Source organism: Perognathus longimembris, chromosome 5 (genome assembly GCF_023159225.1).
Source record: "Perognathus longimembris pacificus isolate PPM17 chromosome 5, ASM2315922v1, whole genome shotgun sequence".
NCBI lineage: Eukaryota > Metazoa > Chordata > Mammalia > Rodentia > Heteromyidae > Perognathus > Perognathus longimembris.
This window is the reverse complement of record NC_063165.1, coordinates 32,929,814-32,957,698: the sequence shown is the minus strand read 5'-3', so window position 1 is coordinate 32,957,698 and position 27,885 is coordinate 32,929,814. Positions and strand designations below refer to the sequence as shown.

The following is a 27,885-nucleotide window of genomic DNA, read 5'->3' as shown; positions in this document are numbered from 1 at the left end:
ATCACATTTTAATTCATAAGAAGCATATTTATAACTCAAACATAGCTCCTTTACCTATTTACAAACCAATTTTCCTTCTCCACAAAGACTTTATGTGGGTGACTACACATTAACAGCTCCTCTCAATGTGTATAATTTTAAAAAGTAGTAGCAGGCACTGGTAGCTCACACCTATAATCCTAGCTACTCAGGAGGCTAAGACCTGAAGATCAAGGTTTGAAGCCAACCAGGGCAGGAAAGACTGTGAGAGACCCTTCTCTCAAATTAACCACCAAAAAGCTGGAAGTGAAGCTGTGGCTCGGGTGCTAGAGTGCTACCCTTGAGCAAAAAAGCTAAGGAACAGTACCCAGGTTCTGAGTTCGAGCTCGAGGACCAGCACACACAAAGTAATGATAAGTCACTCATTCTTTTCTAGTTTATTTACACATTTCAAATGTCCATATTAATGGCCAAATATATACAATATTCTCAAGATGAAAAATAACTATATACAGCTTACAAAGCTCAAATCCTAACCACAGGCACCTTTCATCTAGTCACACTGACTAGAGACTTGCCAACACCAGTAATAACCACTGGACACCACATCAGGCTAAAAGAGGCCTCAGCACTATACCCCAATTTGTCTTTTTCTTTTCTCTTTCAAATGCTTTAATTTTTCACAAGTAAATGTGTACAAGTTACTGGCAATTTACTTGAAACCAGCAATAGCTACATGAGGCGAGCCTTATGACACAAATCAAAGTCTTCCTACTCAAAAGCTACTGTTAATTGACGGCAACTTTATCATTAAGATCAAATTCAGATGTAGAGATCCCAGACACCTGGGTATGAAATATGTAAATCTGCCAAGAGAAATTGGGTATTTTTCTTCTTTTAATATAACCCACTATATAATAGTGAACTAAATATGTTTGTTTCATAGAAACAACTTACATTTGCCAATACAGGGCAAATGGTCTATGTACAGATACATTAGGACTGCCTAACTGACAGTGAGTGTCGCTAACCACGCTCCAAGTTAATGGAACTAATAAGGTGGTGCTCTCTGTTGAATGGACTTTCCCTTCAGAATACGTCGGATCTGAAAAAGAAACAAACAGGATTTATAAGCGTTAATTTTGATGAGCAAAGGTGTCTTTTCTTCAGTTTCATTCCTTTCCTAAATACTCTGTAACATTCCTAACCAACTTGTAAACATGAAGGAATACACACAATATTTGTCACAATGGAAGTAACTTTAAAAACACTACACCTTGGGCTGGGAATGTGGCTTAGCAGTAGAGTGCTTGCCTAGCATGCATGAAGGCCTGGGTTCGATTGATTCCTCAGCACCACATAAACAGAAAAAGCCAGAAGTGGTGCTATGGATCAAGAGGTAGAATGCTAGCCTTGAGCAAAAAGAAGCCAGGGACAGGGCTCAGGCCCTGATTTCCACGCCCTCAGGACTGGCCAAAAAACAAAACAAAACAATAAATAGAGTGAGCTGGTTGTGAATGGTTCATGTCTGTAATCCTAGCATAAAGAGGCTGAGATCTGAGGATCAAGGTTGAAGCCAACCTGGGCAGGAAAATCCATGACACTTCATCTCCAAATTAACCACCAAAAAAGCCAGAAGTGGAGCTATAGCTCAAGCAGTAGAACACTAGGCTTGAGAAAAAAAACAATCTCAGAGATGGCACCCAGCCCTGAGTTCAAGCTCCGGGACTGGCACAAAAGAAAAAAAAGGGGGTGGGTGGGGGGGGAGACCTGTGAGTGCAAGACAGGGCAGAGTGAAAACATGTAAGACTCAAGAAATCATCTGGTGGTATATGACAGGAACTAGCTAGCATGTTTCTTCTCATCAGCTACCAATAGCCTGTCTGCCTATGTTGGAAATTTTGTGTGGGTCTCAACTGATGTTAGGGTATTCAAATGGTCTTTGGCAGTAAAAAGGTGTCTACCTCTGCTAAAGTATCTCCATTACAATTATCGTAAGTTGAAAACCTCCAGTAGGTTTGTATTCCTTTCCTAACTTAATTTAAAAATAATGAATAAATAAAAGATTTCAATTATCTTAAAGTTTGCCTCACCTAGTAAATACACCTTATAAATATTTTCATAAAAATATTTTCTGTACATCATTTCTATAATAACAATAAAGTTTAAGTTTTTTGTTTTTTGTTTTTAAAAAGATGGAATGCTATAATCTAGAAAAGTTCACTCAGGAAATTATTCAATCCCTAAGGACAATACATAATGACTAGCCTTTCTATTGCTTGTGCAGGATGACTTAATAGATAGAAATAGCATGACAGCTTATTTCACCAAACACTTACACGCCCCGGACAGCTATGAGCACTCTACAGGAATCATCTAACGCTCTATTTGAAGGTTTAGTCTACAAAATTAAGATTCTCTTTCCTTACTATCTACAGGAGTCTCTCTCCATTCAGCTTCCAGCCCTTTCAACTAGACTTTCTCTAAACCCAAGTTTGTGTCACACAAGAAAAAAAAAAAAAGATTTCTTGAAATGGCTATTTGATGAGGGCCTATGGATAAACTCTGAAATTTCTAACTCTTCCTTTGGAAACAAAGTAATGCACTCCCAAAGTGGTTTATCTAATACCTGCACGATCCCCTTTGCAGAGTACCAGACAGCCTTCCCCCTACACAAGCCCTGTAACGACCTCATTTTCTGTTCTCTCTCAGACCAAAGGGCCCAAAGGTGCAGTCTCCCTCCTGTGACCCTCACCTGTTCTCCCACAGGGCCATCGGGCACCAAATGCACAGGCTGCTCGTTCTCCAGGTTCCGGGTACTAGGGTCGGCCCCCTTCCTCATCAGCAGGCGGACTGCATCTAGCTGTGTCACCCGATACTGCAGGCTGGCAGCCACGTGGAGCGCGGTGTTCCCATTGTAAGCCTGAAGACAAAGAATTGAAATGCCATGCATCAGCAAGGAAGATGTTCAGGAAAGGAGCTTAAAGGCTTGAAGGTATGAAGGTCATTCCAACTCTCCAGTTTCTGAGGCTTTCTAAAATTACCTTAGTGTTCACAAAAGACAGGCAACTGGGCAGCTCCAAAAAGAGGCGAATGAGTTCCAGATTTGCTTCTTCAGCTGCCAAGTGCAGGGCTGTGCGACCACTTTTACGATCCTTGTCAAAGGTGAGAAAATAAAAAACTGAAAATCCACATACCATTCCTTACAATACATTTTTCACCCACCGGCTCTCAAGTGTCTCAGTACAAAAATCAGTACAAAAATCCTACAAAAATCTGGCCTCAAGCCCAAGCTAAATGGAATCTCCTAGTCTTCATAAGCTCCCTATTCATGTTTCTACTTGTTTATATCATGATCTAGCCTGGTACACTGTGTAGCCATAAATGCAGAAATAGTAATAAACCGTATTATGTATTCTCTTGTGTTTCCAGACTTGGTGATTGCCATACAGATACAGAGCTACTGGTGGCTTGTATTTCTCACCTCCTTTGTCAAACTCTGAAAGGGCCCAGGTGGTTTTTGTTAGGCAAATTTCCCCACAAAACCACTATCAGTGTTGTAGGACTATATGGCAACTCAGGAACTAAGGATCACATTTTAAAAGACTATTTTCCAACTTAAAACAAACAGAAGATTGTGGCCAGGAATGTGGCTTAATGGTAGAGTGCTTGCCCAGCATGCACAAAGCCCTGGGTCCAATTCCTTAGCACCACATGAACAGAAAAAGCCAGAAGTAGCTCAAGTGATAGGATGCTAGGCTTGAGCAAAAAGAAGCCAGGGACAGTTCTCAGGCCTCGAGTTCAAGCCCCAGGACTGGCAAAAGAAAAAAAAAAAAGAAGAAGATTAAGTGCAGGGCTGGGGATATGGCCTAGTGGCAAGAGTGCTTGCCTTATATACATGAAGCCCTGGGTTCAATTCCCCTGCACCACATATAGAGTAAACGGCCAGAAGTGGCGCTGTGGCTCAAGTGGCAGAGTGCTAGCCTTGAGAAAAAAAGAAGCCAGGGACAGTGCTCAGGCCCTGAGTTCAAGTCCCAGGACTTGCAAAAAAAAAAAAAAGATTAAGTGCAGATTAACAAAGAAGGAAACCCTTAAAAATATACATGCATGAACTTTACCATGAGCAAATAAAAATGACAGCAGTACTGTTTGCTTGGCTTTCCAAACACAGACTAAAATTATTTAACAGCTATATAACCTTTTGAGATAATCATGTACATATTAAAACCAAGTCAAGAAAGCAGATAAAAGGATCTCTCCAAATCTAAACTTAACTGCCCGCACATGACTACTACTAACTCCACTAATTAAAACAAGAAAAAGAAAGAAGACAAGTTCTCATCTGCCCTTAGGACTAAGGTCTTTTGCTACAACCAATTTCTTCCCTAGTCCATCTCAAATCTCTTCGAAGCAGAGTTACCTTTGCTTCTGCTGATGCTCCCATTTGAATCAGACACTTAATGGTGTCAACCAGACTCTTATTCTTCAGTAAAAGCTCCTGAACTTCAGGAGACCGAGGCTGTTGATTTCTCTGGAGTTCATGCACTACGGCATTGTGGGCTATGACAGCACAGTGAAGAGGAGTCAGGCCTAGGAAAACAAAGCAAAGTAGCAGTGGTCAAGCATCTTGCCAAGTCTTTCGGGTTGCTCTAAAATTACAAACCTAGAGGATGGCCTTTCACCTACAAATAGGTTCCACAAAAACTAGTAAGGCAATCTGAATATACCCTCTGGTTGGTCTTAAGCTCTGGTTTTGCAAAACTCTTCTTTCTAAGTATAACACTTAATACTCTTTGTTTTCTTGTGCTGGTGCTGGTGCTTGAACTCAGTGCCTAGATGCTGTTCCTTTGCTTTTTTGCCAGGGCTATATAGAGCACTCTACCACTTTGAGCTATGGCTCCACTTCTAGCTTTTTGATGCTTAATTAGAGATGAGAGTCTCATGGACTTTCCTGCCCAGGCTGGCTTCTAACCACAGTCCTGAGATCTCATCCTCCTGAGTAGCTAGGATTACAGACGTGAACCACTGGTGCCTACTTTCCATGTATGGTCCGCTACTCAATAAAGTTTTAGTTGCTTACCATCATAATTTGTCGCCTCAAGATCCACAAACTGATTGCTCCTCACTGCTCCCTTCTGGATTGCCTGCAAAATGTTAAAACAGGCATCGGTTAGTAAAAGATGAGAAACATAAATATCTATTTACTAGTTTCCCAAGAAATTAATCAATCAACTCAAAACAGATGATTGCCATAGACAACCTACATTCAAGTTCTAAGACCCAAGTCCTTTCTCCCTCTCTGACCCTATGATGGAAGCCTATTTCTGGGCCTCTTACCTGCAGCACCTGGGAGTGGCCCTTCTCAGCACAGACATGCAGAGGTGTTCTTCCCCAGCAGTCCGTGGTATTCACCTGGGCTCCAAGGTTCACTAGATCCTGCACAATGAGATGCTGATTGGCAGCCACTGCCACCTGCAAAGCACTCTGTGAGAATTCAAAGGAAAAAAAATTTTAAAGATTTATTTTTTTTATGTAACAACTATCCTAACAAAGAATATGAAACTACATAACACTATCCCAACAAAGAATATGAAACTAAACTATGACTAAGGGAAAACCCACTGAGAGAAAATAAATCCTATTAATAAGCAATCTGATACTGTAAAACAAGGAAACAACCTTAGGGTAAGGCCTATCAATCTTTGGCCAGATAACTAGAGTTAACATTAATAACTTCAAGGTTGATGGTGGCAAAAAGTCAATATCTCAAAGTTAATATTAACTCTGATTTTAACTGTCTTGATATTAACTCTTTTGATCTTGGGCTTCGGAATAAGCTGCAGAGGCGATTGGCAGTCCTGTCCACATCTGCACCCTTTCAGACTTTGTTCACATCCTCACCTGCCCATTGTGCTCTTTGATATCCAACATGCGAAGCGCATTCATCTTTCTTGCAAGAACATAGGAAAGCGCTCTTCTCCCTTGGGCAACAGCAATATGGAGGAACCTGGCAAACAAGGAGAAAAAGGCGAATTACTTCTGAATGCACTGTTTGCCATTAAAATAATAATAATAATTAAGGCAAGTACGGTTGGTGCACACCTATACTTCTAGCACTTGGAAGAACCTGTCTCAAAACAAAATTCTCCTTTTTATATAATATCGGTGCACTCAAGTGAAACCATTGCAGAGTACACATGATCTTTTCTACTAGATTAAAAACATATAAAAATTTATCTGAATTGCCACAGGCAACACTGAGTTATAAGCAGAAAGAATGCCAAATACCTTGCTAGACAAATTAAATCTATTAACTCAAAAATTCTTTGAGGAAAACGTTATTCCTTTGCATGTCAAGAAATAAAAAGCAGGGCTGGGGATATAGCCCAGTGGCAAGAGTACCTGCCTCATATACATGAGGCCCTGGGTTCGATTCCCCAGCACCACATATACTGAAAATGGCCAGAAGTGGCGCTGTGGCTCAAGTGGCAGAGTGCTAGCTTTGAGCAAAAAGAAGCCAGGGACAGTGCTCAGGCCCTGAGTCTAAGCCCCAGGACTGGCCAAAAAAAAAGAAAGAAAGAAAGAAAAAGCATAGAGATTTTCAAATAACTTGCCAAAGGCCACAAGCACAAAACAAATTAGGATTCAGCCTATAGATCAACTCACAATTCACTGATTAATTATGATCTAATTGTTTCTGCACCATAGACGACACACTACATTGGTCTTCTAAAACCAATTATTCTAAGAACATGATATAACTAAGCAAATGCAGTCATTACATTTAATATACATTTTTTTTAAGTGAGCTATAGAATTTGACAGTAGGTATGGGAAGGGGAAAATGAGAGAGAACAAGGGCTGGGAATATGGCCTAGTGGCAAGAGCACTTGTCTCATATACATGAAGCCCTGGGTTCGATTCCCCAGCACCACATATATAGAAAATGGCCAGAAGTGGCGCTGGGGCTCAAGTGGCAGAGTGCTAGCCTTGAACAAAAAGAAGCCAGGGACAGTGCTCAGGCCCTGAATCCAAGGTCCAGGACTGGCAAAAAAAAAAAAAAATGAGACAGAACGAAAGAAGGAATGACACTACCAAGAAGCATTATACTCATAACCTGACTAACAGAATGGTAAATCCATTATACAACCACTTAATAGATAATGAGATTTTTTTCAGCCAAAAAAAAAAAAAAGGTAACAGAAATGTATTTCCGTGAGAAAGAAGCTATCACTGAGCACCAAGCAGACAGTTCTATCTTGGCTCTGCAACCACTGAAGTGTAATTTAGTATACTCTAGCAAAATTCTATACCCACTGGTTCAACAAGGCAGATTATCAAATTAAGGATGAGTTTAAAAGATACTCACGTGTCACCATCCGCATCCTTTGACAGAAAGTGGTCTTGGGAGATGTTGGCTAATTTGTTCTCTTCCTGCTCTACTTGCCACTGGAAAAATGACTTCCCTAACTGTGTTGTGGTCATGGGATTTCCGATGATGTTCGGGAATGGCAGTGAGGTGTTTAATGTGGTCGAGGTTGCCTCATGAGGCCCGATGCCCTCACAGACACTGTTCAGCACCATGCTGAAGTTCTGCAGGTGAGCATCATTTTGTTGCTGGGCAGTGGGAGACGTCTGAATGGGAAGGGCCATATTCTCAGAGTCTTCAAGACCATTCAGAAGGGACACAAAGCTTTGGTTTGAGCAGAATGATACTTCTTGGCCCTCAAAGTGGTTTGATTCATAGTTGGGGGACTGCGAAGTTCTGGAATAAGGACTGTATTCCAGAGCTGGGTTATGAGTGTAGGGCTGTGGTGGCGGCTGCTGCTGTACATTCTGGTTCTGTGGAGAATACTGGTACATGGAAGACTGCTCCATTACTTGTGGAGAGCCACAGGCTTGGAATGGCTGATACTTCTGAGGTGGAGAGAAGACCTGCCCTCCATGGAAGTCCTGCTGCGGCTCTCGGGGAGAGCTCTGGGGTACCACAGGGCTCATCCAGCTAACTTGGACTGTGTTCAGGGAAACTGGATTGCATTCATTCTTAATGTTTATAATGTTCTGAAGAAGATCGGTACTGCTGTCCAATTTGGATTCATTGTGATGAACATCTTCCATGCTCTCCCCAGGGGTCGGTGTTTGAGGTGGGGTCTGGAAAGAAATTAAAAGAAACAAAAGTGCTCTTTATACATTCACTTCCTTCCAGGAACTGGTACAGTCTATGGAATAATCCCCAGCACCAATCAATGAAGAATGTTTAAATATGAGTCCAGGAATGATATTCAAAGTGTATTCAGAAGAAATAGTGAGATATTTACCAAAAACTGAGTGTGCAGTGGAGTTGGCCTTTTACAAGCTGGTCCATCCGACAGAAGATCAGACCCTTTTCTTTTCCCACTATAGGATACTGTGTTCTTCAATTCTGTACCCAAAAAAAGGGATAGGAAGTCTGTGATCATAACTTCATAACTTTTACCCATCACCACACTACATTATTTAACTCTAAAGCCCCAATAAATTATAGCTACTCTTACCTGTGAACTGTTCGATGTTCACACTTTGTGTCTGTAAGGGGGAGAGGGAAATCCAATTTAGTGTGTAGAAAATGGCTACTTAATATGCATCAATAAAAACATATCTCTACCATTCTTTACAGTACACCATAAATCTCTGATGCAGTTATGTTATCAATATTTGTTTTCTATAACAATCTTCATTCTATTTCTCAACTTCTCCATTTTCACTTCCACCTAATTCAACTCAGGTCAAGATAATAAGACCATTTAATTTTTCTAGCCAAGACATTCATTTTAATTAACTCTTACTTTCCTGGTCCCTAAACTTGTTTGTCTGTTCACTCATTTTTCCTGCACACCTACCAGGTGCCAGGCATTGAACTAAGCAACAGGAATAGCACAGGTGTTCCACCCTGTGAATTCTGTCATCTATGAAAAACTACAAGTGACTTATTGGACCTTGGTCAGGGAATAAGTGACAAACTAATCTCTCAACTAAACAAAAAACAACAAAAAACAGGTGCTACCTTAAAATCATCTGCCACTTGGCCAGAGGCCTTCTGTTTATGACTTCGGATGTGTAGCAAGAGTTCCTTCACTGAGTTCTTCACACGAACACCTTGAAAGGGCCCTCTCTGCTGCCTGCTAACCCCCATATGGGGCTCAACTGTTTAAAAGGAAAACAAAAAGCACTTATTAGGTGTCTCTTCACAGTCACAAATCTTAATAACCCCCAAAAGGATCACTGCCTAACGTATAAGTCCCTCACAAAGAGCTTGGAAGTTTGTGACTTGCTTTAAGTGGTGTATGCCAGAACCCAGCTCCCCTCAAGGGTTCTATGTTGCCCAAGAGCTTTCTCTATTCAGCTCCAAAAGAACTTAAAGCTCAGTCAAATGTGATCAGAGATCCCTAAGTTTTATAAAACATAGATTAAATCTGTATCTCGGTACTACCCACTCATGAAAAAAGAGCACTGGTTTTACCTACTTGACTTATAGATTTATAATTAATTCTTTTAACTTTGAAAACAAAACAAAACCTTGGGGAGCAGAGTAGAAACACTTTTGCAGTTTCTGAAACTTAAAAGCTTTATGTTTACCTTTTTAAAAATTGTAAGTCTATTAACAGCACTAGCACTCATCTAAGGAGGAACAAAACAATTTCCTCCAAAGATCTCCATGTAACAAAGCCTAAATTATTTCCTTCAATTCAACTATGCCAAGAAATCAGCTTAAATTCACTGAGCATAAACGTACTTCCAAATACACAGGAATTCCCCCTTACTTTAAGAATCGTGTACACAGCCCGTCTAAGTAAGAAAGAAATGTCTGTCTCATATTGTTTTATAAAGTTCAGAATGCACCTACAAGTTTAGTATGTAAGTACCGTAATTCTACCTGACTGTTGTGTCATGTCCTTTTTATCAATTCGTGCATTTTTGTTATTATAAAAGTGATATACAAAGGAGTTACAGTTCTATACATCAGGTAAAAAGTGCCATGGCTTCCTTCTCTCTCTCTGTTTTTTCCTCCCCTTCCCTACCCACAAGTTGTATACTTCATTTTCAACATGATGTCTAGTGAATACCACTACTGTATTTGTTCACCCTTTGTCCCTCCATTTCTATGTCTCCCATTACCCTCCCAAAGACAGATAAACAAACACGACAAAAAGGAAAAGAAAACCAAAAAAAGCAACAAAGGAAAAAACTGTTTCCCTTTCCTGGAGTCATTTCAATAAATATTATTTTGTATAATCAGATGCACATAGGTATTGCACCTTTGTGTTCTTCCCCTAAGAAAATGTTGGTCTCACTGTGTGTGAATGCCTAAAGACCTGTACAATTAATTTATCCTGTCCCTATGTATCTTATTTTTTCACATCCTCTGGAGATGCAGGTTGAATACAAATGTTCAGAACATAAGGAAATGGCTTTTAGCACTTGAAGAGAGGGAAAATTTGAGACTGACAAAAAAAACTATACATAATTTGAACATACATATATAATAAATACAGTGATGGGTAAATCAAAAGATTCTTGTGATAAAGGCTTAGAGATTTCAACAGATACAAAGAATTGTGAGAACATGGAACCTAAGAGAACATTCCTCGGAAATGACAACAGTTAATGGCACATCACATGGAAATGAAAATGTAGTTTCAGGAATCCCCTTGGGCTGTGTGGTCAAGCAAAGAACCAGCAAAATAGTTTCATCTACACGGAAGTCCAAAAGCACAAAAGGCCTTTGAAAAACCCTTAACATACATATGGGCATCCTAACACTTTGCAGCTTAAATCACTTTTAAATAATTTAAAGTGGAAAAAAATAACTTTAAATTTAAAAAAAAACAGAAACGGAGAACATCCGAAAGAGATTTTTTGGTGTGTATGGTTTTTTTTTAATCATGCCAATGGGTTGTTTTTTTAATTGAAGATTTTTAAACCTCCAACACTCGGGGTTCCCTAGGTGTACTATAAATCTACTCACAAGGGTATCCTGTTTCCCCACCCCAAATTAAGGAACTTGGTTCATGAAGCAAGGAAGCTAACCAATTTACGACAGAAAGAAGGATCCTTACATCTTTCCTAGGATAGAACCTATCCATTCTCAAGCACTCAGAAAAACAAAAACAGTGCAATTCCAGACTGTCTGCCCACACACTCCAACATGATAAACTTAAAAGACATTACTTTTCACACCTTTCCACTCCTGACATCCTGACTAGTTTCTTTCATATCAAGTCCATTTTCCCTTCAAATTTTCCACAGATACTTATTACCTAAAATCCCCACAAGTATCTTGTGAGTAAACCAGGACTGATCATGAGTTCCCAAAGCCTTATCCTCTGCCAAGCTTTTCAGTAGGAAAGGGAACATACTGACATCGGACCTCAACCTTCCTCATCGTTATTCAGTAAGGAGATGGGGGGGAGGCGGGGGGGGGGGGGAAGGAGGGAGAGAGGAAGGAGAGGAAGAAAGGGGAAGAGGAAGAGAGGGAGAGGAAGAATGTGACATCACTCCTTTCCCCTAGAAGTCAGCTTCGGGCTGGAAGAATGGCGCCGGGACCCGAGTAGTCAAAGGGCATCAGTGAGGCCAGGCGCCCAGACCCGTCCAACAGTCTCCTAAATAGAACGATGACTACTACCGCGCTCCAAGCCCCACCAATCGCTAAGAGGCTGGGTCACTTCTCATCCGGGAAGTCTCCCCGCTCCCCGTATCCCCAAGACCTGTGCACCCCGCGTTCAGAGCCGGCCAGCCCGGCCCGCTCGCCCGCCCGCCCGCGCGCCCGGGGACTGAGGGTACCTGGCGGGCGCTCGGCGCGGGCGCCGCCTCTTGGCCGGGACTCGACGGCCCCGCAGGAGGACACGGAAGAGGCGGAGGAGAAGTCGGAGGAATCGGAGCCGGGCGAGCCGGGCGCCGAGGGTCCGGACGAGGGGCAGCCGGCGTCGCTGAGCCCCGGGGCAGCGGCAGCGGGTGGCGAGGTGCCGTAGAAGTAGGCCAGATTGAGCGGACTGGTCATGAGGCCGCAGTCGCCGGCCGCGTCCAGCAGCCCCTCTCCGCCACGGCCGTCGTCCAGGAGCTTATCCACGATCATGCTCCCCGGCGGGGCAATCGGGGACCCGCAGACACCGGCGCCGCCCGCACACTGCACACCCCAGCTGGGCCGACGACCGAGGGACAGGCAGACAAACGGAACGACGGGCGGACAGCGCAGACTCGGGCGCGCCCCGAGGCTATCCGGTATTTAAGTGGCCTCGCAGCTCACTGACGTCCCCCGTGCTGGCCCGGCCATTGGCGGCGTCGGGGCTGCCTCTCCGCCCCGCCCCGCCCCGCCCCCGGATGCGGCGGGTTTCCAGTAAAATGTACAGGATGAGGCAATGCGCCCGGACCCGCCCCAACCCGCCCCGCCCCGCCCGGGCCCGCCGAGTGTTCGCCCGCCCTTCGCTTGGAAACCCCAGCCGTGGGCCGCCTTCCGCCTCCGGCCTCTCCGCCTCCGAGCTCCGGACCGGCGCCCAGAAAAAGGGCGTGAAGCTCCAGGGTGCCCGGCCCGCCGGCGAGGCGAGGCGGCGGTGGGAACCGGTCGTCCCGGTTCCGGAGGGTGGGAGAAGGCCTGGCCTGGGAGCCCCGCGCTGTCCCGCCCGCCCAGGCACGGCCTCCTGCCCCAGGGCCTGAAGCCACGTCCCGCCCCCAAACCTGCCCGAATAGCGGGCGCTGGTGGTGCACACCTGTGATGGAGGCTGAGATCCTAGGATCAAGGTTCGAAGCCAGCCCAAGCATGAAGTCCGTGAGACTCTTCTCTCCAATTAACCGCCAAAAATAAAGGCTGAAAGTGGAGCTGTGACTCAAGTGGTAGAAGCCCAGTTTCGAGGGAGAAACTTAAGGGACAGAAGAGCACACAGGCCCGGGGTTCAAGCCCCAGTAGTGAAATCAACAGGAGTGCTTTTAGGCAAGTGCCCAAATTCAAGATGTGGGAGCATTTTTCTGTCCTCAAATTACTGTCTGGGCCACAACAATGTTTTCATGTGCAGACTTGGAATAAAAATACCACTCCCACAATTTTTTTTTAATTCAGTCAATACTGGATAAACCTTCCGGTGAAGTACAAACACTGGTGTGCCCCAGAACTGCGTGGATATTTAACTGTCAGCCCAGCCCAGCTCACCAGCCTCCCCTGCCTTCTTAGTGAAAAAGAAACAGGATTGTTGTTCAAGTTTCACATTTAAACTTCAGAATGCACGCTTAGTGGCATTTCAGTGCGGCCGAACTGAATTCCACTTTTGTTTGCACCTGAACCACACAACTGGCTTTTCCACAATCTCTACTCCAGCAGCAGATGGTGGTAATTTCTGGCTTTTGTAATCATTCAGGGTCTATATTCATACACAAATACATGTGTGTGCTTTATTCTGCTTTTTAAGGAAACCCTACTACATTTGGTTTCCCCAATAAAATTGATTTGGGTTATTTTCTCCACTGCCATTTCATACATGATAAAGGACTGAATGCTCATTCATTTTTCTTTTTTTGTGTGTTGTGGGGGGCGGTTACTGGACTCTGGGCCTTGCCTGGCTTTTTTGTTCAAGGTAAGTGCTCTATAACATGAACCACTTCAGGTCACTGGAGATGAGTCTCTCAGATTTGCCTCCTGTGTTGACTTCAAACTTGGATCCTCAAATCTCAGCCTCCTGAATAGCTAGGATTGCTACACAGTGGGCGAGCCACTGAGTGGGTGAATGGGCTTTGAATGCCCATCCAAAAACATACACAGTTTTGTTTTGCAAAATCTATTTTCCCCTAGAATTATTTTCTGTTTTACTTGGTATATAAAAATTTTAACTATAGGGGCTGGGAATATGGCCTAGTGGCAAGATGCTTGCCACATATACATGAAGCCCTGGGTTCGATTCCCCAGCACCACATATATAGAAAATGGCCAGAAATGGCGCTGTGGCTCAAGTGGCAGAGTGATAGCCTTGAGCAAAAAGAAGCCAGGGACAGTGCTCAGGCTGTGTCCAAGCACAGGACTGGCAAAAAAACAACAACTCGTGGCCTCTGGAAAGCAAAGTATGGATAACTACGATCCCAGAATGACAGAGGAACTATTAAATCAAAATATGACTATGCTATCTTTCCCTTGGTTTTAGAGATGTTAATAATTTACTTACTGGTTTTTATATAATAGAACATTTTGTTTGAATGGTTTTATTATCCTAGTGATATAACACCTTTGTGTAGCCAATAGTTCCGAATCTCATAAAAAGGAATTGAATTATGAAACATAGATATAATGAACTTTTTTTCAAACAAAAAGTTAGCTTTTCATACATGAAATTTAAAAAAAAAACTATCTTAGGCAGGGTAATTATTGTCCTACATTGGCTAAAGAAGTAAACAGGTAAACCAATAAAGCCCACTGGCTTACTTTGCTGAAAGTTTTCTAGATGAAAAGTCATTAAAGGAAACCACACTATGCCACTTTCCAATGATACAAAAACTCACTGAATTGGCAATCTAACTATACTTTTACCTTAGTAAGGGCCTAAAAGTTGGGTGCTGGTGGCTCACATTTATAATCCTAGCTACTAAATAGGCTGAGATCTAAGGATCCCAGTTTGAAACCAACCTGGATAAGAAAGTCCCTGAGACCCTATATCCGATTAACCACCAAAAAAAGCTAGACATAGAGCTGTGTTTAAAAATGATAGAGCACCAGCCTGGTGTGGAAAAACCTAAGGGACAGTGCTTGCCCTGAGTTCAAGCTTCAGTATGGCACAAAAAAAAAAAAAGAAAAGGAAGTAAGCGAAAGAAAAGACCTATAGATTACATAAACCTGCTGTGTTGCCTATATTTATCTGGTTGATAACAATTAGTACCTGCTAAGTACTGAATATCTTTCATATGAATGCTTGACAACAAACACAAGAAGTGCTGAGACGTTTTTAAATAAAAAATCTCATCATTTATCCAGGAAAAAGTGAGTTCCTTTTTTATAGTGACGGTACAAAAGCAGTATAGTGGACAAACCTGCTCTTTCCTTACTAAACCAAATCCAGGCTGAGTGCAAATGGTTTGCACCGGTAATCCTAAATACTCAGGAAATTGAGAACCAGCACATCCATGTTCCAAGCCCGCTGGGGCAGAAAAGTTCTTGAGACTCCATTTCCAAAGTAATGAGCAAAGGGGCTGGAAATATGGCCTAGTGGTAAAGTGTTTGCCTGGTATACATGAAGCCCTGGGTTCAATTCCTCAGCACCACATATATAGAAAAAAAGGTGGAAGTGGCACTGTGGTTCAAGTGATAGAGGGCTAGCCTTGAGCAAAAATAAGCCAGGGACAGTACTCAGGCCCAGAGTTCAAGCCCGAGGACTGGCAAAAACAAAATAAAATAATGAGCAAAAAGCTGTCGCAGAGGTGTGGCTCAGATGGTACAGCCACCACTGAACAAGCAAGCTAAACAAGTACAAAGCTTGAGTACAAACTCTGTTTCCAGGAAAGAAAAAGAAATCCAGGCAGGGCAACAATATGAATCATATCCTTTACCACCACCCTCTTGCAGAATTTTTTTAAACCAGTCTTGCTTAAGACAGTCTTAAATGAACTAGACATCAGTGACTCACACCTGTAATCCTAGCTACTCGGGAGGCTGAGACTTGAAAATCACAGTCAAAGCCAGTCTATGCAAGAAAGCAAGTCTAGGGGCTGGGGATATAGCCTAGTGGCAAGAGTGCCTGCCTCGGATACACGAGGCCCTAGGTTCGATTCCCCAGCACCACATATACAGAAAACGGCCAGAAGCGGCGCTGTGGCTCAAGTGGCAGAGTGCTAGCCTTGAGGGGGAAGAAGCCAGGGACAGTGCTCAGGCCCTGAGTCCAAGGCCCAGGACTGGCCAAAAAAAAAAAAAAGAAAGCAAGTCTAGGCAAAAAAGTCTATGAACTCTTATCTCCAATAAACCACCAAAAAGCCAGAGGTGGAGCTTGTAGCTCTAGTGGTAGAGTGCTAGCTAGCTTTGACCTCAAAAGCTCAGGGACAGTACCCAGGCACTGAGTTCAAGCCCTAGGACCAAAACAAATGGGGAAAAAAGTCCTAAATGAAATAGTATTATTAATTTATTAAATGTTGACTCCTCAATTATATTTTTAATTTTCTATATGGAAAATAAACATGGAAGTTTGTGCTAAATCTTGAAATATGATGCATGTCTTAATGAAAATCACTTACCTATTAGATTGAACAATGGCTCTTAACCATTTGTTCTACACAAATACTGTGCTGTGAACTCAACTAACCATTTTCCCCAAGGAACACCAATTTCATTTGGATGAAAAGCTGGATATACTTTGGTATTCATCAGACTTTTTTTCTAATTATCAAAGTAAAGCAGCTCTGTCAGGGAGTTCAAGCCCAAGGACTGACAAAAAAACATAACAAAACAAAAGCCATTTGTCAAAGAACAACATTTTGTAGCAAAATGAAACCCACTAAAACTTGTGAAAAGTGAAGAGAGGAGTTTTTTAAGAAAGAGTAATATAAACTGTGAATTTGAGCAAAATACACTGATCACAATGAAACCCCTTTGTACAATTTATGCTAATAAAAAATTTTAAGACTAAAACATTATTTTAAAGAAAGACAATATCTGTCAAATTTAAGTCAATTTAACTTCTATTAATCACAAACAAATCACCTATTCATAGATTCATTCTATAAATATTTTTATGGAGCACCTACAATGTTCAAGTACTGAGAGCACAGCCATGAGCAAAAAGGTAGCCTGTGCCTTCGTAGAGATAAGAATCCAATATCTAACAACCTAATGCCAAGTAGTGGTAAAGTGCTATAAAGAGAAACAAAGCAAGGTACAGAAAGAAAGCCAAAGAGGCTATTCAGAAGCCTCCTTAGCACCTTCCAAATCTGTTGTCACAACAAAGCAACTTGAGACCTGAGACTTCATATCTCCTATCTCTACTGAACTCTGAGCAATGCCACCCAGTCTACTGGCTCAATTCTGACCTGAGTAAAAACTGTAGATTCCTGCTGTAGCCTCTCCTCTAAATTCTAATTCCATGTTGCCAAGAGTATGTTCAGCAGATCTGACATGGACTTTCTATATTCTTTTTGTTCTTGAATCTCCACAACACACACACACACACACACACACACACACACACACGCACACACACACACACACACTCTTATGTTTCAGAAATATTAACACTGTTCTGCTCCTTCATTCCACTAATTATGTGTGTATGCGTGTGTGTGTGTGTGCACACATGCACTGGTACTGGGGCTTGAACACATGGCCTTATGTTCTTGCTTAGCTTCTTTTGCTCAAGGCTGGCACTCTACCACTTGAGTCACACCTCCACTTCCAAGTTTTGCTGGTTAAGTGGAAATAAAGTGTCTCTCCTTTGAACTGTGACCCTCTGATCTCAGTCCCCTGATTAGCTAGGATTATAGGCGTGAGCCACTAGTCCCAAGGATCAAATACACAGTCCCAACACACATGCTTCCATCTATCCTTCAACATGTCTTCCTCATGAATCATTTTTGAAAGTGGCATATTAGTTCTTGCCACAAATTTTTATTCAGGCTAAAATTCTAGCCTGTAATATTCTTCATCCCTTGTTTAAAAATGATGGTGGTTGATAATGATTGCCCATTTTACAAGATGTGTTTAATACTTGATTGTTAAGCATTCCGAAACCATTAGCTCACCAGATAACTTGAAGAGAACACAGTTTGTTTTTGTTTTTGTTTTTTTGCCAGTCCTGGGGCTTGGACTCAGGGCCTGAGCACTGTCCCTGGCTTCTCTTTGCTCAAGACTAACACTCTACCACTTGAGCCGCAGCGCCACTTCTGGCCGTTTCTATATATGTGGTGCTAGGGAATTGAACCCAGGTCTTCATGTATACAAGTCAGGCACTCTTGCCACAAGGCCATATTCCCAGCCTACTTGAAGAGAACATATGGGGATGGGGCTGGGGATATAGCCTAGTGGCAAGAGTGCCTGCCTCGGCTACACGAGGCCCTAGGTTCGATTCCCCAGCACCACATATACAGAAAACGGCCAGAAGCGGCGCTGTGGCTCAAGTGGCAGAGTGCTAGCCTTGAGCGGGAAGAAGCCAGGGACAGTGCTCAGGCCCTGAGTCCAAGGCCCAGGACTGGCCAAAAAAAAAAAAAAAAGAGAGAGAACATATGGGGGAAAAAAGGAGAACCACAGAGTCAACTTTGAAGCCCCATCCACAGGCTTTGATACCAAACTGAGAACATTGGAGAGTTGGTGAGATAAACCATGAGAAGCCATGAGGAGGGTTTTAACAGGGTAAAACATGAACATAAGTGGCTGTTGTGTGTATGTAGGTGATCAGGACAGACAATCCACATCAGTCAAGATAATATGTCATAGAACAGCTGGAGTGGTGTCTATAGGAACAAAACAGAGGCAAAAGTTTAGGGAAATAATGTCACACATATAATCTATAGGACTGGCACAGAAGAAAAAAAAAAAAAAACAAGGAGACCTTGAGCTTGATGCACATGAAAGAACACTGAGCAGAAAGGAGAAAGCATGTGAAGGGTGAAGAGGGAGACATGGGTTGATTTCAAACTTCAGCTTCAGTTCATTCTGCTTCTGCAGTCTGATCAGGGCAATCTGGAGGTCCTTTCTTCCAAAAACTCTTCCAGAAAAGATCTCCAAATCAATTCTTACTAAGACATAAATGGAAAGTTTTCCTAAAGGCTATCTGAATTCTAAAGAGAGGATTCCCAGAAAGGACATGAAAGTTGGAAAACACATAAGCATGAGATTGGAGGTAGAGAGTATATCCTTTATCATTATCACACATTCTACTTCCAGCCTGTTGTAAACACCGGATGCAATATGTTGCCATGGCCTAGATTTTTAATTAGTGTTTGTTTAAGAATCCCTTTCTTATCTTAATGCTGGATGCTGTTCAACGCCACAGGCAAACAAAGAAAATTGTTGTCATTGGCAATGTAAACTATATGAAATATTATCACGCACTACAGGGCTGGGAAAGACATGCTCTATCAGGCTCCGCTAACTTTCATATAGTTCAAGTTCATTCTCCATGGTACTAGAGATTCCAAGTGTGAATTCAGCAGCCAAGCATAGTGGATGTTTCTGTTTCCCCCAACCTTTGTCTTTTACTTCAAATTAAATCTACTATTTTTGCCCTTAGAATATAGAGGCTCTTTAGTTTTGAAGATAGCTTTTCATAGAATCATTATTTTGCTTTTTTTCAGTTATGGATTGGCTCAACCAAAATTCATGGAGTGAACATGAGCAACTTAGAAGCATTTGAAGAAATGGGGGCAAAGAAAAGTAGGATGAAAATTAGAACTCACACAATTCCTATCCTCAAGGAATTCTTGCTTCATCCTTATTCCTCTGGGCCTAATCCCCACAGTAGGACGTAGTTCTAGTCTCTGGCAAATAGCCCATGGTTCCTTTCAAATATGTAATCTCAGGGCAAAAGATCCAAATTTTCAAAAGGATCTACCACTGAGGCACAGCACTACTTTTTGGCTTCTTTGTGATTACTTGGAGATAAGAGTCTCATGAGCTTTACTGCCTAGGCTGGCCTCGAACAGCAATTCTCAGATCTCAGCCTCCTGGGTAACTAGGATTGCAGGTGCGAGCCATGGGTTTGAGAAGAGGACTAGGAGTCTCATATACACTGTTGAAAGCAACAAGTAGACATAAGCTGGTGTCCTCTGAGAAGTGGATAAACAAAATGTGGTATGCAGATGCACATGGACATATACACAATACAATTTTGTTTAGACTTAACAGGAAAGGAAATACTTGGATGCCTGAGGTTTATGCCTGTAATTCATGGGAGTCTGAGAATGGGAGGTCCTAGCTTAAAGCCAGCCTGAGCAGAAAAGTTCATGAGACCCCTGTTCAACCCATAGGTGTATTCAGTGGCCAACTCAGCTACAATGGGAAGCCCAAAAAACTGGATTGAAGTCTAGGCATGCACTCAGACAAAAACAAGGCTATCTAAAAAAAAAAAAAAAAGGGGGGGGATGAGTGGCCCACACTTATAATCTTAACTATACTCATGACTGAGATCTGAGATTTGAAGTTCAAAGCCAGCCTGGGCAGACAAATCCAGTAGACTTTTATGTCCTATTAACTAGCAAAAAGCCAGAACTGGAGGTATAGCGCAACTGATAAGAGTACAAGCCAAGAGTAGAAAAAGCCTAGTGAGAGTTCAAAGCCCTGATTTCACACCCAGGAACAGGTGAAAAATAAATAAGTAACCAGTGAATAAAAGGGCTGGATTTTGTGGCTTAGCAGTGCAGAACCCACCCACGGAGCTCCAGATCCTGAGTTTTAACCCTCGTACCCCAAAAAGGGGAGGAGGAAGAAATCCTGACATATCCTTACCACATGACTGAATCTGAAAAGTGTGATATAAAATTAATCAGTCACAAAAAGATACTATTATGCAGCTTATGGTGACTGATAGGGAACAGGGGAAAGAGGAAGGGGGGTGTTAAATAGATACAAAGTTTCAGTTTGAGAAAATGGAACAATTCTGTAGAGAAATGGTCAGAATGGTTATAAATATAATAAAATACAGGGCTGGGGATATAGCCTAGTGGCAAGAGTGCCTGCCTCGGATACACAAGGCCCTAGGTTCGATTCCCCAGCACCACATATACAGAAAACGGCCAGAAGTGGCGCTGTGGCTCAAGTGGCAGAGTGCTAGCCTTGAGCAAAAAGAAGCCAGGGACAGTGCTCAGGCCCTGAGTCCAAGGCCCAGGACTGGCCAAAATAAATAAATAGATAAATATAATAAAATACAATAAAAGTACTGAATGTTACTTAAACTGTATGCCTCAAAATAGTTAAGATGGTAACTTTAATGTTATATACATTTTATCACAATTTTTAAAATGTACTTAAGACATTTAAAGACAGTAGAAAATGAGGGAGTGGGTAATAATGTTCAACAAGAAATGTACTCATTACCTTACTTATGTAACTGTAATCCATCTGTACATCACCTTTACAACAAAATAAAATAATTTTTTTAAAAGACATAGTAGGCTGGGAATATGGCCTAGAGGTAGAGTGCTTGCCTTGCATACATGAAGCCCTGGGTTTGATTCTTCAGCACCACATAAACAGAAAAAGCCAGAAATGGCGCTGTGGCTCAAGTGGTAGAGTGCTGGCCTTGAGCAAAAAGAAGCCAGGGACAGTGCTCAGGCCCTGAGTCCAAGTCCCAGAACTGGAAAAAAAAAAAAAAGACATAGTAGAGGGGCTGGGAGTATGGCCTAGTAGCAAGAGTGCTTGCCTGGTATACATGAAGCCCTGGGTTTGATTCCCCAGCACCACATATATAGAAAACAGCCAGAAGTGGCACTGTGGCTCATGTGGCAGAGTGCTAGCCTTGAGCAAAAAGAAGCCAGGGACAGTGCTCAGGGCCTGAGTCCAAGCCCCAGGACTGACAAAAAAAAAAAAAAAGACATAGTAGAATATTTCCCTGAGACATATGAAACATAGATATATTGAAAAAAATTATTCCTTTTCTGGAATGCTTTTATAATTCATAACAATGATGGAGGCAAAGCAAGACAAAACTAAAACCTGAGAAAAATTTTTGACTTTAACTGAATAAGTAGATGGAGAGCATTTACAAAAATGTGTATGAACTTTTCTTTCCTTACCACACTCTGTAAGGAACATTTCTACACATTTCTTTCCTAACATCCCCTGATGAAAGTGTAATACCATACATACTCTGAATATCTGTTTATGTACATTGGCTCATTGAAGAAGCCATAAACATTGTAATAGTAATGACTTTTTTTCCTCAAGAATCAATATTTGCCCTCTATAGGATGATATCACTCTTGTTGAAAATGTACGGGGCTGGGAATATGGCCTAGTGGTAAAGTGTTCGCCTTGTATACATGAAGCCCTGGGTTCGATTCCTGAGCACCACATATATAGAAAAAAGCCGGAAGTGGCGCTGTGGCTCAAGTGGCAGAGTACTAGCCTTGAGCAAAAAGAAGCCAGGGACAGTGCTCAGGCCCTGAGTCCATGCCCCAGGACTGGCAACAAAAACAAAAGAAAAGATTATTTCTTAACCAAAATCTACAAGACGGGGCTGGGGATATAGCCTAGTGGCAAGAGTGCCTGCCTCGGATACACGAGGCCCTAGGTTCGATTCCCCAGCACCACATATACAGAAAACAGCCAGAAGCGGCGCTGTGGCTCAAGTGGCGGAGTGCTAGCCTTGAGCGGGAAGAAGCCAGGGACAGTGCTCAGGCCCTGAGTCCAAGGCCCAGGACTGGCCCAAAAAAAAAAAACATCTACAAGAAATGTACCCACTACCTTATGTATGAAACTGTAATTCCTGTACATAACTTTGACAATAAATAAGTAATTATTCAAAAAATAAAAATACTTTAAAAAAGAAAAAATAAGAAAATGTACATGTCATAATACTAGCCACTCTACAAAACAGCAAACTGAAATAATCAAAGACCTGAGCATGTACATAATATTACTCAGTGCTAGAATGTGTCCCAAAGCCTTATATCAATAGTAAAAGTGCCCAAATGCTCTTAAACAACTGAACAAAAGCAGAAATCCACATTAACTGTCTCCAAGGATCTGAAGGTTACTGCTGTATAGACATAAAACCTATGTGTTTCACAGAATTTTGTTAAGTTTAATTCAAATATTTGGTATCATGTATAGAAAATGAAACATTACTATTGTTGTTTAATGTAAACATGACAGAATTTATCTCCATACATGAAAAAATACTATGCACAGAATTTGTAGAAAGTTGCATCATTTTTCTTATTTATGTATGTGTAAGTTGTCTTAAAACTTTGCTACTAGCCAGGCACTGGTGGCTCGTGCCTGTAATCCTAGCTACTCAGGAGGCTGAGATCTGAGGATTGAGGTTCAAAGCCAGTAGGGGCAGGAAAGTCCGTGAGACTTTTATCTCCAATTAACCATCAGAAAACTGGAAGTGGTACTATGGCTCAAAGCCCAGGCCCTGAGTTCATGCCCCACAACCAACCAAAACCCAAGCCCAAAAAACTACTACTCAAAGCGTAGATCTTGCACTAGTAACTTTGGCTTCATTTAGAAGCTTCTTCAAAAGGCATAATCAGCTGAGCAGAAGTGGCTTGTGCCTATTATCCTAGCTACTTGGGAGATTGAGATCTGAGGACTGTAGTTCAGAGCCAGCATGGGAAAACAAATCCTGGAGACTCTTATCTTCAATTAAACAGTAAAAAAGCTGGAGCTGGAGGCATGACTCAAGTGGTAGTACACCAGCGTTGAGTGAAAAATCAGAATAAGGAGAGGCCCTGAGTTCAAGATCTAGTAGCAGAACAAAGGAAACAGGAAAGGGCAAACTAAATCACGCATCCAACATCCTTCAGCTCTGCTGTAACTCTTGCTGTGGTTCAGCAAGGCTCCAAGGGGACTCTTATAAATATCAATTGAGAACCATATAAACTGGGTATGTTGATGAACTCCTGCAATCTCAACACTCAGAAGACTGAGGCCTGGTTTAAGACCGGCCTGAGCTACATGACATGCTGTCTCAAAATATCAAACAATGATTTTTAAAAAACAATTCTTCTAGATCATCAGAGAATTTTGTTTTGTAGATTTCCTTACTACTCTACTCAACTGCTATAACAGAGCCTATGGGAAATGCCAACTAGAAAAAAATCATATGAGACTGCTGAAAATTCTCCAAAGAGGCAATACATGAAAAATTCAATCCTACAGTTTACTAGTGAAAGAAGTTAATCCAGGTAGTTTACTAACTCACTGGGCCACAGCAGAGATGGTTCTCATTAAAATACAAAATGTTTCCAGCTAAAAATTCACCAGTTAACTATGAGCAGAATGGAGGTGAAAGCAAATGGGGACCGGGAAAGGGGAAAGGCCTCAGGAATTCAGAGCGCAAGGAAAAAGTGACCTTTCCCTCTATGCCTTCCCTAACATCTTGGTGGTCAGGTGACAAATCTCAGTCCTGCCACTTACTATCCTGAGTACCTTGAGCACTTAGTTCTCCAGATCTTTGGTTTCCTCATCACTGAAGTAAGGCTAATTATATCTACCTCATGCTGTTGTGAGGGCTAAAAGAACTCTTGGTGGTCAACCACTTACACAAGTGTTTATACACATCCTTTCCTAATCCACTAACTTCTCCAGGAGCAGTAAAATGTTCTCCTCCCCTAAATCCAAAATGAAAGTCTTTTACCTCACAGTTCCTAATAAAAAGAACAGGAAATGCTTTAATAAGAAACCACACATCCTAGCTTTCATGAGCCTCTTCAAAACTCTTGAGTCCTCTCAAGATGTTCTCTGAGGCTGTTAAACATTATGTAACCCTGAAACTGTCAGTCAGCAGAAAGCTGAATTCCCCTTTGATGTGTATGGTGCTCCTCCTATGAAAAAGAATGGAAATTCAACAAATTTATTTTTTAAAATGCTAAACCACCACAAAAAAAAAAACGGTTAGTTCACACAAAACCACAGCAGCATAATTATAATTACAATTAATAGTGGGCTGGGGATATGGCCTAGTGGCAAGAGTGCTTGCCTCATATGCATGAGGCCCTGGGTTTGATTCCCCAGCACCACATATACAGAAAATGGCCAGAAGTGGCGCTGTGGCTCAAGCGGCAGAGTGTTAGCCTTGAGCAAGAAGAAGCCAGGGACAGTGCTCAGGCCCTGAGTCCAAGCCCCAGGACTGGCCAAATAAATAAATAAATAAATAAATAAATAAATAAATAGTTATGCAGCAAATTTAAAATTAGTTATTTGCATATTAGCTGTATGTATTATAGATATAAGACTAATTTTGGGGGGCTGGGAATATGGCCTAGTGGTAGAGTGCTTGCCTCGTATACATGAAGCCCTGGGTTCGATTCCTCAGCACCACATATATAGAAAAGGCCAGAAGTGGTGCTGTGGCTCAAGTGGTAGAGTGCTAGCCTTGAGCAAAAAGAAGTCAGGGATAATGCTCAGGCCCTGAGTTCAAGCTCCAGGACTGGCAAAAAAAAAAAAAAAACAAGACTAATTTTGATGGCTATGCATAGAATCCCAGCAACTCAGAATATGGCAAATGGGAGGATCATAGTTCAAGGTCAGCCAGAACAAAAAGTTACTCTCACCAGATAATTCAGGCCTGGTGTTTCATTTCTATAATCCAGCTACAGAGGAGTCATAGGTATGAGAATCATGGTCCCAGGATAGCACACACACAAAAAAAGTGACATCTGAAAAATAACATAAACACAAAAAGGCTAGAGGTATGGCTCAAGTGGTAAACTGCTTGTCGATCATGGCCCTGAGTCCAAAGTCCAGTACCACTAAAGAGAATATAAGATATGCCCAGCACTGGTGGCTTAAACCTATAACCCTAGCTATTCACAAGTCAGTCCAGGCCAAAAAAAAAAAAAAAAAGGCCATGAGATTTTCATCTCCAATTAACCACCAAAAAAACAGAAAGGGATGTATGGCTCAAAGTGGTAGAGTGCTAGCCTTGAACGAAATAAAGCTTAGGAATAGTGCCTCCAAGCTCTAAGTTCAAGCCCCAAAACCCAGAAAGAAAGAGAGAGAGAGAAAGAGAGAGAGAGAGAGAGAGAGAGAGAGATACAAGATACCAAAACTCTTAGAAAACATCCCAGTCCCCATTTTTTATGATCATATAAAATGATGTTTATTGAAATGAAATCCAAAAATTGGAAGTGAGGTGGGTTTTTAATTTTTTTTCTCTCTTTCATCGCTTTTTCTGTACCTTATGTCTGGTAAGTTTATCTGTTTTGACGAGGGTAAGGGGGAGCACAGAAAGGGTGGGACAAAGGGTGAACCAATTCAGCCATTATAGTCACTAGACTATGGAAATGAACTATACAACTGGTAGGAGAGGAAGGTCCAGAGGGGGAAAACTGGGAGAAAATGAGGGAAGAGGTGACACTATGAAAAAAAGAAATGTACTCATTACTCCTGTACACTGCCTTTACAATAACAATAAAAAGAAAGAAAAAAAAGAAATTTTAAGTGATGCTCCTACAGTTCCAAGCTCCACCCTACTGGTGGTGCTCTGAGGAAGGATACCGACAGATTATCTCTGATGTCTTCTAAAGTGTTTATTCACTCCCATTTTGAATGCACCAGCAAAGACCCAAGTACCATTTGGATCCTTCCTAGTTAGAACTGGCCACCCTTCCTACCCTCAGTGCTTCAGCATTAGGTCAAGAAAGTCAAAAGGTGAAGTTCAGCATGGGCTCTCTCGATCTTCCTATCAACCTGGGGGTGGAGGAGAGGAGGTGAATCAAGAGGTCAGATCAGTGCCAGCTCTAAGCGAAAATAACGGCAAAAATGGTGCTTTCAAGAACAATTCATGGTTTGTCTCCGAACAATTACCAAATCTTCCCCTCAGTCATTCTCCTCAGTCTGTAGCTTTTGGGAAAGAAAGGCAAGCCTATTTCAAGACAAATTACCAACCTGAGGTTTGCCTCCTTTCCCTCAGTGAGGCAAAGCCACTACCTGAACAATTAAATTATGCTGAACAAGGTCATCACCTCCACCCTGGGAAGAAAGCTGACAAGCATTTAACAAGGTGTGTGCTGGGCTCCCACTTGATGTGTTAATTGGCATGATTCTTCTACTTCCTCAATTCTCCCCACCTGCCTTTAACCTAAGCAAAATGATGTGAGAGAGGTGATGTTCTCAGGGAAATGGCAGCTGATTGACAGTGTGGTTATAGTCTGTTATATTCTGAAGCTAAATAAAATTACTTCATTTCATAAATAAGATGACTTTATCTGAATGTTTGGGTCATGTGTGTAAAGGATCCCTTCCTCAGTATCAGGTTCGAGAGTTGTGAATGAGACTTGAGCCTTTTTCTTTTCTATTATCGTTGAAACAATTTTTTTCCAATTAAGAGAAGCATATAATCATACATATGATTATATAAGATGAGGCTAAGCAAAAATGAACTCCAAGAGATGGAAACAGGAGGATTTTACTGTTGTCATTATGTTTAATGTACTAGGTGAATTTCCTTTGACATACCCCCTGTGGTCACTGTATATGATTTTGGTACACGGTATATTGTATATATGCTTATCTGAACTGGGAAAGGGAAAGAAAAATGAAGGAGGGTGTAACAAATATGACAAGAAATGTACTCACTATCTTATTATGTAACTATACCCTCTCTGTACATCACCTAATCAATAAAATTTAATTTTAAAAAAAGCCAATTAAGAGAAGCAAAAATGACTCCACTCAAGCAGATAAGTTATGATTTTTTAAATGCCAGATTCAAATGGAATGTGCATATTACCCAGTGTTTAAAATTTACATGATAAATGTCAACATCTTTGGGACAGCCCCTTGGAGATAATCTTTAATTCATCCCTGTCTAGAAACATTCAATTTGGATAACTTCCTTTCCAAATACTTCCCACAAATGGTTATCAACCTGAAGGTGTAGCCAAGTCATCAATATTTCTATTTCTTGCATTCATAAATTAGTAATTCATAATTTTTAATTTTATAATTACTGAAGGTGTGTTGTTAAAAATTTTAGTCCTCCCAGATACATTTTCCCATAAAGATAGCTTCATATCTACTCTTGGTAGGAAAGTACACCTCTAAACTCATACAGCAAACCTCCTGGGAGATTTCTGCCTTGGAATAACAATTCCACACTACTGTCTCAAGAGAAATACTAAGATGGCACCAAATGTCTACATTCTTAGCTGCTCAGGAGGCTGAGGACTGAGAGTCCTAGTTTGAAGCCAACTGGGAAAAAGTCCTTGAGACTCTCATCTCCAAATAACCAGTCAGAAAACAGATGT

At 41.7% G+C, this 27,885-nt stretch overlaps 1 protein-coding gene across 1 annotated transcript; it reads right to left on the bottom strand.

Moving 5' to 3' along the window:
- Positions 1-400: 400 nt before the first annotated feature.
- On the bottom strand, positions 401-12,201 carry Nfkbiz (NFKB inhibitor zeta). Its single transcript, XM_048346534.1, has 12 exons — positions 11,800-12,201; positions 9,023-9,162; positions 8,514-8,544; positions 8,298-8,401; positions 7,349-8,130; positions 5,881-5,986; positions 5,317-5,463; positions 5,060-5,123; positions 4,400-4,569; positions 3,024-3,134; positions 2,735-2,902; positions 401-1,084 (listed from the first exon to the last, which is right to left on the bottom strand). The coding sequence occupies exons 1-12, from the start codon at positions 12,089-12,091 to the stop codon at positions 1,031-1,033; spliced, it is 2,169 nt and encodes a 722-aa protein (XP_048202491.1). The 5' UTR covers positions 12,092-12,201; the 3' UTR covers positions 401-1,030.
- Between the last annotated feature and the right edge of the window lie 15,684 nt (positions 12,202-27,885).

Coding starts and splice junctions, on each gene's coding strand:
- Nfkbiz (XM_048346534.1), bottom strand. CDS start 12,091: ATGATCGTGGATAAGCTCCTGGACGACGGCCGTGGCGGAGAGGGGCTG. Junction 8,545..9,022: donor AAGTGGCAGATGATTTTAAG/GTAGCACCTGTT, acceptor TCCCCCTTACAG/ACACAAAGTGTGAACATCGA. Junction 3,135..4,399: donor GAGCATCAGCAGAAGCAAAG/GTAACTCTGCTT, acceptor ACCTTTGACAAG/GATCGTAAAAGTGGTCGCAC.